The sequence below is a fragment of the Vulpes lagopus genome, chromosome 8, assembly GCF_018345385.1.
Source record: "Vulpes lagopus strain Blue_001 chromosome 8, ASM1834538v1, whole genome shotgun sequence".
Classification (NCBI taxonomy): Eukaryota; Metazoa; Chordata; class Mammalia; order Carnivora; family Canidae; genus Vulpes; species Vulpes lagopus.
In genome coordinates this window covers 32,579,832-32,594,259 of record NC_054831.1, presented here as the reverse complement: position 1 = coordinate 32,594,259, position 14,428 = coordinate 32,579,832, and the positions used below count along the sequence as shown (strand labels likewise).

General features: G+C 35.2%; 1 protein-coding gene across 2 annotated transcripts in view; it reads right to left on the bottom strand.

The window, feature by feature from the left end:
• Positions 1-14,428, bottom strand: part of RNF17 (ring finger protein 17) — a 117,088-nt gene that overhangs the window by 33,055 nt on the left and 69,605 nt on the right. The window contains exons 20-26 of one of the 2 annotated variants that reach the window (XM_041767209.1): positions 13,405-13,632; positions 12,580-12,730; positions 12,306-12,424; positions 5,606-5,708; positions 4,358-4,473; positions 2,942-3,222; positions 881-1,044 (exon numbers count right to left, since the gene is read on the bottom strand). In XM_041767209.1, coding sequence (XP_041623143.1) covers positions 881-1,044; positions 2,942-3,222; positions 4,358-4,473; positions 5,606-5,708; positions 12,306-12,424; positions 12,580-12,730; positions 13,405-13,632 — 1,162 coding nt within the window. The remainder of the gene's footprint in view (positions 1-880; positions 1,045-2,941; positions 3,223-4,357; positions 4,474-5,605; positions 5,709-12,305; positions 12,425-12,579; positions 12,731-13,404; positions 13,633-14,428) is intronic. The other variant, XM_041767210.1, reaches the window with a different exon arrangement.

Sequence of the window (14,428 nt, the reverse complement as noted above, 5' to 3'; positions counted from 1 at the left end):
AAATTTTTCCTCCTCTCCTAAAAGTCTCAAGTGCTGAATGTCTTATGAAGTACTTTATCAATTTCATTATTTAATTCACTGCAAATGGAGGTATTTTCATCTATACTTTTATATACAGCTTTTCAAAATACATAATTCTTTCTGAAGATCTTATAGGAAACTCAAGTATTATCTCAGGACCCTGGAAAGGTAAATTAACCATTATTGTGAAAGGGTAAACTGGGCTGTAACCAAATTTGCTAAGGAAACATAAAATATATTGAAAACAAGTTGCTTTATTTAATACTATGCATACAGATAAGTGGTACCATTAAAGTACCAGAGCTCAAATCCCTACCTGGAAATGTTTTTTGGTTATTCAAGTTAACAAATATACTTGAAGTTAAAAAAATCTTATTTACTTATTAAACATTGCATTTTTAAAAAGATTTTATTTGAGAGAGAGAAAGCACATGTGTGTGTATGTGTTCATGAGTACAGGGAGTGAGGGAGGAGAAGGAGAAGCAGATTCCCTGCTGAACATAGAGCCTGACATGAGGCTTCATCTCAGGACCCTGAGATCATGACCTGAGCCAGACACTTAACTAACTGAGCCATCCAGGTGCCCCCAAAATTATATATTTATTTATTTTTAAGTAATCTCTATACCCAATGTAGGGCTCAAATCTAAGATTAAGAGATGCACACTCTACTTAAACTGAGCCAGCCAGGGTGCCCCCAAAATAAAAATTATTACAAATAAATGTGTAATGTATCTGACCAAGCTTCCTACAAGACTGATCTCATTAATACATGTTCTAATCAAACTTTCATATATTTAGTCTCTAAAGACCACTTACAATACAGTATCTAGCCTTAGTCACAAGAGTATTGGACTCACCTTAATAGTGCCGCCAACAACTTCCATTACCTTGCCTCGATACCACATAGTATCTGATCCTCTTACTGCACAGGCTTCTCCCTTTTTCCAGAAATAAGGCTCCAAAAGACCAAGGCATTTTAAATTACTTTGAATTTCATTCATCATTTTTATTAGCTCGAATTCTGAAGAAATTATTAAAAACAGAAAGCATTTAGGAAGAATTTACTACTATTTTCAATATGAAATCATCAATAACCTTTAATAATTTCACCACCTATACAACAGTATAAGGAATTAATAGAGCTTTAATAAAAATCTAATTCTGTCAGGGCACCTGGGTGGCTAAGTTAAGCATCTGACTCTTGGTTGTGGCTCAAGTCATGATCTCATGGGCCATGAGGTTATGCTCAGCATGGAGTCTCCTTGAGATTCTCTTTCTCTCCCTCTGCCCCTCCCCCACCAACTCAAGTGTGAACTCTCTCCTTTGTAAAATAAATAAATCTTAAAAAAATTCTAATTCAGTGGGTAGTTTCTATATGTTTCAAAACATACTATTAACTGGTAACATGTAAACAATTATTCTGATCTCTGGTTACAAATGCAAGCATTATTTGGGAATAAAGCATCATTAAAAGCTCTGAACACACACCAGATAGTCTAATATAAAAGAACTACCACTTTAAGATAATGCCATTTTGCCAGCGTATCTAAATAAAATAGAACACAAGCCAGGTATTTCTTGATGCTTCGACAGATACAGCATAATGCTGGGATACAAAATTAAAATTCTTTTTTTTTTTAAATTTTTATTTATTTATGATAGAGAGAGAGAGAGAGAGAGGCAGAGACATAGGCAGAGGGAGAAGCAGGCTCCATGCACCGGGAGCCCGATGTGGGATTCGATCCCGGGTCTCCAGGATCGCGCCCTGAGCCAAAGGCAGGCGCCAAACTGCTGCGCCACCCAGGGATCCCCAAAATTAAAATTCTAATGTTGCTACTTACTGATAATTGGATCATTTATTTTATTTTTTTAAAGATTTTATTTATTCAACAGAGAGCAAGCGAGTGAGCACGAGTGCACAAGCAGGGGGAGCAGCAGAGGGAGCAGGATGGGGTGTGGCAGGCTCCCTGCTGAGCACAGCCCAACATGGGGCTTGACCTCAGGAGCCTGAGATCATCATTACCACAGTGAATACATATCCCTATAACAGATATCACTGAAGGCAGGTGTGGGGTCAGCTCTCACATCCGTTCTACCATTGTTGATTCTGGTTGTTCCTTCAGTTCCATAAGCTTCGGTTTATTCTACAAACCCGGGATAAGAGAACTTACCTCCATTATCAATACCTCCAATACAGGGGACTAAATGTAAAAACATCCAGCACACCACTTGACAGCATAACAGTCAGCCAGTTTTAGCAAAGACTATATATAAAGATCAAGCAAAGTTTCTGGATTAAGTACTACTACTAGAGGTCTCAAACACTGCTCACATCTAGAATAGCGAATTGCACAGATTTTATTTTTGAATTAAAAAATAGTATTCAAGAGATCAACAAACTTCAACAAATTCACAGCCACCTACTCATAAGTGGACTTACTATGGAGTTAAAGTTGCTTAAAGACCCATGAGTGCTAGAGATACTATCAGTTATCAAGTGTTCTGGATGCACCCAGGTTGTAGTAAGGAGACTGGTGACTTAGGAGATCTCAGGAAGGATCTGAGTATTCTCGAAAGGCCCCAAATCTCCACTCATTTACTATGGTATCTTTCCTCATTCTAAATGAATATATTCTGTATCTTTTTTCTTAGAAAGCCTCCAAAGCTGTGCAAGTGCCAGGTCTCACAAACTGGGAACCACCCCCATGCTTATTTTGGCCCGTGTCTATTCCCAACATTTCCATAAATGATCTAAATGTGAAAAGCACCATGCATGAGTTATTTCACTTAACCTTACAGCAAACCTGTGAAAATGAGGTTAAATCTTGCCCTAGGTATTTCAATCTATATCTTACTAGAGAGAACTGGAGCTGCTACTACTTTTACTGATTAGTCCTACATAACATAAAAGATATTACCTGACAATTTCGGTACTACAAATATAGTTCCATCATCACCAATGCAGCTGACAATTGCCTCAAATACTTTCATGTTAGGAATAGCTGGTGGTTTATAGCATCCAGTAGTTCTTGGTTTTGGAATTTTCTGCTGAAATTCAGACACCTTGTGTTCACTAATAACATCAGCAGCTTTTTTGTCAGGGTCAAAGTTAATCTTAGTAACCACTGAATCTTCTTGTTCCAGGGAGATTTCCAGAGACTTCTCAGATGATGACTGACTGTTACTTAATTTTTTAATTCTGTAACATCCAAAAAATAATATATCTACACATGAGCAAATCTGTTACATAAAATGAGTATAATTTAAGTTATAATAAAAATTATTTTAAATTATTCTATTTTCTTTCAAATGATAAGCCTTTATGAAATAGCTGCATAATTCTTCAACTAAGATTGTTCCCACGTGGTCCTCAGCCTTGAGATAGCTAGTAGTTTTAGTGCTGTAAAAGCAGTAAAAAATATCACAGTGGCGAATGTCAACTGTTTTAACTTGCCTAGCACTTTTCACTTCAACATTTATCAAGTAACTGCTTTAACCTAAAGCCAGTGAGCCTAAAAAAAGACACATACAGGGCATCTCTACACAGAGCCTAGCTGTATGTCAATACCTAGGCAGTTAAGCCAGCATACCACCATGCCTCATTAACTACTTCATGTCATATTTTATTTCTGATTTCTGATTTCTCATTCTCCTTCCAGTCCATCAGGACTGGGGTCCTGGTCCAAATAAGGTAAGATATAATAATGCAAGATAAAAAAAGAAATCTGGCCATATATGGTACAAAGTGGCTACTTGGAACATGTGTTTGCAATTCCAGTATACATTACAACTAGAAGGAAAGAAGTAAGAAGAGGAAGCTAGGGCTATAACAAAATCCTAAACCTTTGCCCCTTTGACCAGTGGCACCACCTTAAACCATAGACTTAGTCTGAACGGTCTTTAAATGTAAGTAGTATTCAATTACTTTTCGTCTATCCATTTCTGTTTCACATAAACACAGTTTGGTATATGTCTACCACATTTCCAACATAAAGCTTAAAGATTTGTCATTAAGCAAATGATGTCAAAGGGCTCAGATCTGGTCACCACTATGTAATTTTCTTTTCCTTTGGTTTAGAGTGTAAATGGCAAAGCAAAAGGGAAAATATAAAAGCAGAAATGTCAGTAGGGCTTTAAATATGCAAGAGCTAATGAGCCTGAATAAAGTAATTAGTAATCCTGAATAAATTTATTTCTGAACTGGTTCCTCAAGGTTAGTTTATAAATCATTAGGAGCAAACAAGATGAAATTCAGGTTTGAAAGCACAGATATGAAGACATACATAGGCAAATAAGACACTTTCATTACAAACTAATGTTAAAAAAGTCTATACCTCCTTTCTCTCAAAGCCAAACCCTTTTTGATCAAATATTTAGAAACATCAACACGCTCTCCTTTTTCATCTCTGCAGAAAATTTTCACAGGTAATGGCCATGTTGTATTGTTTTCCTGCAGTGATTTAAGAGCAGAGTAAATATGAAACACTAAAAGGAAACCTTGTTATAAACATACTTTTTTTTTCTTAAAGAATTTTATTTATTAATGAGAGACAGAGAGGAGGGAGAGAGAGAGAGAGGCAGAGACACAGGCAGAGGGAGAAGCAGGCTCCATGCAGGGAGCCTGACGTGGGACTCGATCCTAGGACTCCAGAATCACACTCTGGGCTGAAGGCGCCACTAAACTGCTGAGCCACCCAGGCTGCCCAACAACATACTTCTTATAGGCATTTCTTCCACATTTATCCAAGCCAGAAAAATAAATCTCCAGCCAAGTAAAGTTATTTTGATATCTCACCCTATCAGAGAAAATAACAGGAGACAGAGTCAAGGCGGACAGACAGATGGTTTGTGAAATGTGTCAGGAAGATCTCACTGTCAAGGTGAAATTTACCAAAAAAGTGGGTGTGTGTAGGGAGAGGCAGACCAAAAACTTTTTTTTTCAGCCCATAATAGGCTGGGGAAACATCACTTACAAATTTCTCTATTTTCCTAAACTTTTTGTAAATTACAAAACTGAAATGTATTTTCCCAGGTGTGTCTCATGTGTGTAGTGTATGTGTGTGAAAATAAAGAACTGCAAGACCTATATTCAAACGGAATTATGAAAATGGAGAATGTACACACACAAAAAGTAACATGGAAAAAAATTAAGAAATTCTAAGAAATTTTCTCATTTAAGAAAATTCTAGTTTTAAATGCAATAGAAGTATCAAATTAGAATAAAAGGGAATATTTTTAAGTGTTCTGAAAAAATATATCCCCTTTTCTCAAACCCATATTCCTACACATTTTATTATATACAATTAATAACCAGAAGCCTAACTCCCCAATTTGTAAAGAGCAAAAGGCTTCCACAGTGCATTATAGCATACATACATTGTTTTTTAACATGCAAATTATCAATTCAAGAATGATACTTTAGAAATGTTTTAATTCATATAATCATTATGGGACATCTATTATCAAATAGGTGTTATAACTTGACAAAAAAGGGCTGCCAAAAAGTTTGCTGTTATTTTCTCAATAAATTATAGAAAACATGAATGAACTATTCCTTATATATATCTATTATAACTGTTTACCTCACTACACACCTGTAAGATTATAGTTGCTACAGCTCCAGTCAGGTACAATGAAAGACAGTCACAAGCTGTAGCTGTCCACTTGTCACTCCCACCAGTTGGTCTAAAACAAAAAAAAACAATAACAAGCAGCATTACAAAAGCATAAAAGTGAATATATTCACTATATATATATATATATATATATATATATAAACAAACTACATACATAGTAAGAAATCAATTTAACTTTGTGTTAACAGGACTTTGTGTTATTTTCACAATTTTCTTCCCCGTTTTCATAGCCTTTTGTTTATTCCTTTCTTCTACTTCTGGACCATATCATATGCTAACTTATGTATAACTGTTCTGAACTATACTTGAGAAAACTTAAAAAGGTACATTTTAAGTATTTTTTACCTATGATGAACATTCACGCATGCTGACTAAACTATAAACTCTGAGAGAGCAGGGATAATGTATTATGTATTATGTCTATTATCATATCCCTAATGGCTAGGATAGTATCTGGCACACAGTAGGCACTTCACAATTATTTAATGGAAATTTAAAAAGAACAGTTCCTTTGCAATGATGATTCCACTGCCCAAACACTTTTGGAAGTTTCTTTCTGGAATTTAAATCTAATATGAATTGCTACCCATGAATAAAAGCCTAATTTATAGGAAATTTACTTTCTATATTCATGGTAAAAATGCTCAATAAATACTGACAGATCAACGAAAATCAGAATATCCAACTTCATCATCTATTTTAGTTTGAACTGAAACTGAGTGACCTGACCTTCTAACCATCACATTTACCTCCAAAGAATAAGAACTAATATTACTCAAGAGATTACAAGTATCATAATGCAAGCTCTGAAGGCTCTCCAGACATGGTTTCTAGATCTGGAGTTCCACTGGAGCTGACCCACTGAGTAACTAATCTGGACAATCTTTTCATGTTAAATAGTTTATATGAGTAAACTAATAAAATCAACTGTGCATTTAGTTTGACCAAGAAAGAGTTAGTGTATATGCTATACTATTTATCAAGAAACCTAGATACTGTTCTTATGAGTTAAGAAACTCAAATTGTCAATGACTCCTAGAATTAGTTATGGGTTTTTATTATGATGGCATTCAGATAAAAATCAGTGTCAGCATTAAGATTTTACTAGATTATGAATATCTTTTGCAAACATCAATTTTTAAACATCTGGAAGTATTTACAACATTTAAAAATTTTTTGGTTTGTATTCATAAAACTGTATGTTTTAGTTGCGAAAGATGAAAAAGTTCTGGAAATGGATAGTGGTAAATGTTGCAAAACATTCTGAATGCATTTAATACCACTAAAGTGTACACTAAAAATAGCAAATTATATGGTAGGTATATCTTCCTAAAATAAGACAAAGATTTCTCAAAAGGGTGATAAAACATAGTGATTAGAGCTCCGATTCTGAATTCAGACCTTGTTTATAATCCTAGCTCAAAAGTTAATGGATGTATTACTCTGGATAATTACTTAACCTCTTGAAGACTCAATTTCCTTATCTATAAATAATACTTTATCTATTGCTTTAAGATTTATTGTGAGGACTAAAGTAATGCCTGTAAGGGAATTAATACAGGGTTCAGAAGTGGTTAAGGTTAGCTATTATTAAATTCTTGAAATAATGGTATTCCATTAGAGTCTAAAAGATATAATCCAAGGTGTGGACAGGAACACATTCTCTACATTATTGGATACAATTAAAGGACCGATACACTTCTGTTCAATTGTTCTGACTGAACAAGGGAGAAATAAAAACTAGGATAAGATTTATATAGTATGTCAGCCTGAGATTTCCATTCCAGGGCATGAAATTCTTTCAATTTATAGTACAAACTTGTAAATATGGTCTCGCAGTCACTACTGGTAATCACAGACAGTGGGAGAGGCACCTGTAAGATTAGAGAAATGATCTGTGCAAACAGGTGGATTATGGATAAGCTCTTCAAGGACATAAAATAAATGGTCTCCAGCAATTAGAATGGAAAGGGGTCATGAGAACAAGGTATTTTTGGGGGAGACCAATTTTAATGCCATGTAAGGAAATACTGGTGACTGAAGCTGCCTGAAAAAGAAACAACCTCCACTGAGAGAGATGCTCCACAGCAGTGAATTCAGCAGACCTTGAATGCTCATTTATTAGGGCTGGTATACAAAAAATTACTGTCATGATGCCTCTAATATCTTTGAGTTCTAAGTCTAAGATTCTTTAATTCTTTTATTTTTAATAATGTATAATTAACACACAATGTTATACTAGTTTCAATTGTACAATATATTGATTCAAGAATTCCATACATTACTCAGTGCTCACCAGGGTAAGTTTGTCACCATACAACATTATGATAACATTATTGTTATGATATGCTGACAACTTTCAGCTCATGACTTTATTTTATAATGGGAAGTTTGTATCTCCTAATACTGTCTATAAAATTCTATAATTCTTGTTATGAAGAATTAGATTTCCATGGATTTACCAATGAAAAAAGGTCCCCTAGAAGCAAGAAATTGCCACTTCTATATTTTTCAAACAGAAATCCAAGGATAATATATATCCATATTAAGTCTCATAAGAATGTATTATGAACAGTTATACATCAACAAATGAGACAAATGGATAGAACACATAATTCTCATAAACACAAGATCTTCCAAGACATAATCAGAAAGAGATAATTTGAATAGACAATTGGTAGTAATGAAAGTGAAGCAATAATTAAAAAAAAACAAAAAACAAAAAACAATTCCCAACGAACAGAAGTCCAGGACCAGATGGCCTCACAAGTGAATTCTACCAAAAATTTAAGGAAAGGAAAGGAAAATACCCTCAAGCTATTTCTTTTTTTTTTCTTTGAAGATTTTTATTTTTATTTATTTACGAGAGATACAGAGACAGAGAGAGAGGCAGAGACACAGGCAGAGGGAGAAGCAGGCTCCATGCAGGGAGACTTTCAAAGACAACATCCAGATGGTGAACAGCCATGAAAAGATGGGCAACATCACTAATCATTAGAGAAATGAAAATCAAAATCACAATGAGATATCACCTCACTCCTGTCAGACTGGCTACAAAAATACAAGCACTTGTGATGAGCACCAGGTGCTGAATCACTATACTGTACACCTGAAAGTAATATTACACTGTATGTTAACTAACTAGGATTTGAACAAAAACTTAAAAAAAAAGCCTAAAAAACATACAAAAAAAAACCCCACAAGAAATAACGTGTTGGTGAGGATGTGGAGAAAAAGGAAACCTTCCACACTGATGGTAGGAATGCAAACTGATACAGCTAATGTGGACAACAGTACAGAGGTTCCTTAACAAGTTAAAAATAGAATTACCATATGGTACAGTAATTCCACTATTAGTTACCCAAGGAATCCAAAAACACTAATTTAAAAAGATATATGTGCCCCTATGTTTATGGCAACATTGTTTATAATAGTTAAAATGTGGAAATACCCTAGGGATATACTGACTGATGGATAAAAATGAGATGTATACGTACAATGGAAAATTACCCAGCCATAAAAAAGAATCTGCAACAACATGGGCAGACCTAGAGGGTATTATGCTCAGTGAAATAAGTCAGACAGTGAAAGACAAATCCCATATGATTCCACTTATATATGGACTCTAAAAAATAAAAATATATACAGACTCATAGATACACAGAACAAACTGGTGGCTGCCAGAGGTGAGAGATGTGGGGAAATGTATGAAATAGGTGAAGGGGATTAAGAGGAACAATTTTACAGTTATAAAAATAAATAAGACAGAGGTTGTAACAACTTTGTATGGTAATAAATGGTAAGTAGACTTACTGTGGTGATTTTATAATGTATATAAATATTGAATCACCTATATGGCATACCTGAAATGAATTTAATATTGTACACCAATAACACTTCAATAAGTCCTTTAAAACAAACAGAACCACGGTACCATTAATCTACCTAAAAAAATTCCTTAATATCAATAATTTAAATGGTGTTCACATTTTCAGATGTTTCAAACCATTAATTTGAATTCTTTCCCTTAATGATTTTTTGTTAAAGAAACTGAGTATGGGATGCCTGGGTGGCTCAGCAGTTGAGCATCTGCCTTTGGTTCAGGGTGTGATCCCAGAATCCCTGGATTGAGTCCCACACTGGGGTCCTTACAGGGAGCCTGCTTCTCCTTCTGCATATGTCTCTGCCTCTCTCTCTCTCTCATGAATAAATAAATAAAATATTACAAAAATAAAGAAACTGAGTCATTCGTTCTACAGGTTCCATGACTGGGTTTAACTGATAGCATTTCCATGGTGTTTAATATGTTCCTCCGACCCTTGAATTTCCTTTAGATTCATAGGTAGGTCTGCAGTATTGATCAGATTCAGGTTTCTATTTTTCTTTTTCAGCAATACTATTCATAGGCTTTGTTTGTGTACCTCTATCAGGAAGCACATAATGCCCAATTCTCTTTTTGTGGTGTTAGCAGCCATGGACAATCACTGTCTAGACTCATTAGTTTATTAAGGTTGTAAAACGGTAAAATTATAATGATTTAATTCTTCCTTTGTAAGCTGGAATACTTACAAAGAACAACTTCCCCTTATCAACTATTTGATTATCCTGAGATACAGATAATATAGGAAAAGACAAATTTTCATTTTCCTTATTGACCAGTTTCAGAATAATGAGGCAGTTCCCTAGAATCCTATGAAGGTGACCAATAAGATTTTTTTTTTTTAATTTATGATAGTCACAGAGAGAGAGAGAGAGAGAGAGAGGCAGAGACACAGGCGGAGGAAGAAGCAGGCTCCATGCACCGGGAGCCTGGTGTGGGACTCGATCCCGGGTCTCCAGGATCACGCCCTGGGCCAAAGGCAGGCGCCAAACCGCTGCGCCACCCAGGGATCCCACCAATAAGATTTTTTAAACTGCGTTATGAATTTAGGGATTTAAATATACCAAATGCTTTATTACAATTATCCTACTGATGCTAAAGTTGTCCCATATTTGGTCAGTGGAAGTTTATTCAGATTGGCTATGGAGTCTTTTTGTCATAACCTGTTTTTTTTTTAATTTTTAATTTTATCCATGAGAGATACACAGAGAGAGTGAGAGCAAGAGAGGCAGAGACACAGGCAGAGGGAGAAGCAGGATCCATGCAGGGAGCCCGATGCGGGACTCGGTCCCAGGTCTCCAGGATCAGGCCCTGGGGTGAAGGCAGTACTAAACCGCTGAGCCACCCGGGCTGCCCATAACCTCAGCTTTTTTTTTTTAATTTTTTTTTTTATTTATTTATGATAGTCACAGAGAGATAGAGAGGCAGAGACACAGGCAGAGGGAGAAGCAGGCTCCATGCACCGGGAGCCCGACGTGGGATTCGATCCCGGGTCTCCAGGATCGCGCCCTGGGCCAAAGGCAGGCGCCAAACCGCTGCACCACCCAGGGATCCCTTATAACCTCAGTTTTTTATAGTGTTCTTGTTTTTTGCTATGACAAGATATTCTAGGTTCATACTGTACATTTCCTGTCCAAGATCTAGAATCAGTTTCCCAAAGAGCTCTAATCTCTTTTATTGGGAAATGGTATTTGGAAACCACCATCTCTCTCCCTCCATTTAAAAAAAAAAAAAAAAAAAAGGGTCATTTGAAGAAGTATCTCTGAGAGACTATAATTTCACTTTCCTCACTAGCTTTACTAATTTGTTCATATAAAATATTAACATATTTCCCATGTTAAAATCAATATTGTTAGCAGCCTCTTCTCCCCAGTATCTTATTGGAAGTACTTACTCCTAGCTAATAACAATAAGGCAAAAGGCAGGCTTATTCCTCTTTTCATACTTTCCTTTCTTGGTACATTTTTAAAAATTGTGCCATATCTACCTTCCAAACCATACTGCTTCCTTACAATGATCTTTTTATCTTTGTTCTTTAGGTAAAATAATGTAACACTCACCACCAGTTCTTACATCAAATCCTCTCACTGTTGATTAATTAAAGCTTGTTCTTTTACAGCTTTCTCAGGAGTGGTTCCTACTCTGTCTGTAGTCTTTATACAGAAGGTCAGTGTGAGGGGATATAAAACCCATACCTTGCCATTTTCTTCGAATATTTTATTTTTATTTAAAGATTTTAATTTATTTTTTCATGAAAAACACACACACAGAGAGGCAGAGACATAGGCAGAGAGAGAAACATGCAGGGAGCCCAATGTGGGACTCAATCCCAGGACTCCAGGATCATGCCCTGGGCCAAAGGCAGGCGCTAAACCGCTGTGCCACCCAGGGATCCCTCAAAAACTATTTCATGCCACTTTCCCAGAATCCTCTCTAATTAACTTTTTTGGTAATTTATGCATTTTTAGCTTTCCATGCAATGCTATGCTTGTGAAATACATATTATTTCTATCTGCCTATGTTCTTCAAGTTTTTTTTTTTAACACTGAATTCTACCTAAATACCAATCATACTGACTTATCTCTATTTTTTAGTACCACTAAAATTTATGTGCTTCTGAACTTTTATCTCTCTTAAGACCTCAAAATTAATTAGATTTATGAAATTTCAGAATGTTAGTAAAATGAAAATTGACAAGAACCCATCCAAAAAGAAAAAGATTTATAATTATTCAACAGTGAGAAAATTTATTCAGCAAGTAACTACCTTATATCAACAAGAGCGCATTCCAAAGATAATCTTCCTATTGTCCTTAAGTTTTCTTGAAGTTCTCGTAAACATGTAATATTCACGACTAGTTCAACACCCACGTCATACAGTAAGACCTATGAAAGCAAGAACGTTGAGTCTGTGGAAAAACAATATTCAAAATATATTTTGCAAACTGAATAGCAGAATCAAAATTCAATTTAAAAAATTTCAGGATAAAAACACTGAATGCATTCACCTTCACGATTACTATTTTTAACTCTTCATTTACCTCTACCAATGTGTCTGTAACCATTCTGATGATCTGGCCTCTTCGCCACTGATTTTTATCTGGGATCTTAACAGCACAGTGCATATCATTTTCCCATTTAATAGGTTCCCATTTTGAGTTTTCATATGCAGCTACCATCTTCTCTTCTAAACTATATAAAGAAAAAAATTAACTTTCAAATTTTTTCTTATATAATTCTCTGACCAAGTTATTTTCTACTGTCACTCCTTACCCATTCTACTCCAGCCAAATTGGGTACCCTGTTCTTGCTTGAATACCCAAGTATATTTCCACCGCAAGGTCTTTAACTAGCTCTTCCCTCTATGTGAGATGATCTTCCTCCAGATATCCTCATGGCTTATTCCCTCCCTTCCATCAGGATTTATTTCAAATGTCACTGTCTTCTTGAGGTCTTCCCTGATTATCCAAATTGACTTCCTCCTCAACTGCTTGTTCTCTATTGTCTTTGTCATCATCTACAGTATATATGTAATATATATTTTTTATTTGTCCATTGTCCCTCCCTCTACTAGAACTTAAGCTTCATGATAGCAAAGACTTGAAATGTTTTTACCACTATATCCCCAAGACCTAGAGTACTGGTTGTCAAATAATAGGTGCTCAATAAGTATTTGTCGAACGACTAATTCCAATATAGTGAAAATAACCAGTAAAGATACTATGTATACTTTTAACTAGTTTTTAAATGACTGTTTAGCTGAAATAATTTTACTTTTAAAATTCTACATTTATAATTTTTAGATCTTTGAAACAAAATATAGAAAAGAGCCCATGGGTAATACATAGTTTCCTTATATGTCATACCTATTAAGTAAGTTTTCTGTTAATAACCACTGAACATAAATCTTCTCAGGAGATATCACATTACAGATATGTACAGGCAGTTCCTTATTATAAAGTGATTGGAGATTCTCATTGGGTAGAGATTTTACAGACACAGGATCTAAGCTGTTTACTTCATTTGAAATAATTTCTTCTGGAGAAGGATCCCATACTTCAATATGCTTTCTGGAATTATCTTTGACGGTGTATCTAAAAAATAAAAAACAAACCCATTAGCAAAAAAGAGTAGTTTGCAAAATATTTGTATTTACTTAGATCTAGAGATGAACAAATTTTAGCTATGATTCAGTTTCCCAGTTTTGATATTAATAGTTTTAGCTTCTTTCTTTAAAAAAGGGTTAAACAAAAAAAATAAAAAAAGGGTTAAACACTACCAAAGTACACACACACACACACACACCCCTAAAAACCAAACTTCTATTTTCAAAACAGTTTAAAATGCCAAGTTTGCTGATGAACTCGTGTATAGACTTTTACTCCCAGTTGTACTACAGAATTCAGTTTAGGTAAAATCTCCAGTGGTAAACCTTCTAGAAATCCCGCAATAGTGTAACTACCCTTAGCAGAGTCCTTATCACACGGAAATGGTAAGCTTGACCATCTGACCTTCCTACTACATACTCAGCTCCCTGAGGGCACAAACAACCCTTATTCATCACTAGGTATAGCATTTGCTACAATGCAACAAGTAGGCATATAAACATCTCTTGTTTATATAACCAAATAACAGAAAGAGAAAACTCACTAATAGGCTTTTAAAAAAAAACTTCACTGAGGTATATTTTCCACGCAAAAAAAAAAGTTCACCCATTTAAATTGTATGGTTCAACGATTTTTAGTTAACTTTATCAAATGGTGTAACCATAATTATATGTAGTTTTACAAGATTCTCACCTCTCCAGAAAGATCCTTCATTTCCATTTACAGTGAAATCTCTCACCCCTAGGCCAAGGCATCCCCTAATAAACTTTTTATGTGTATAAAC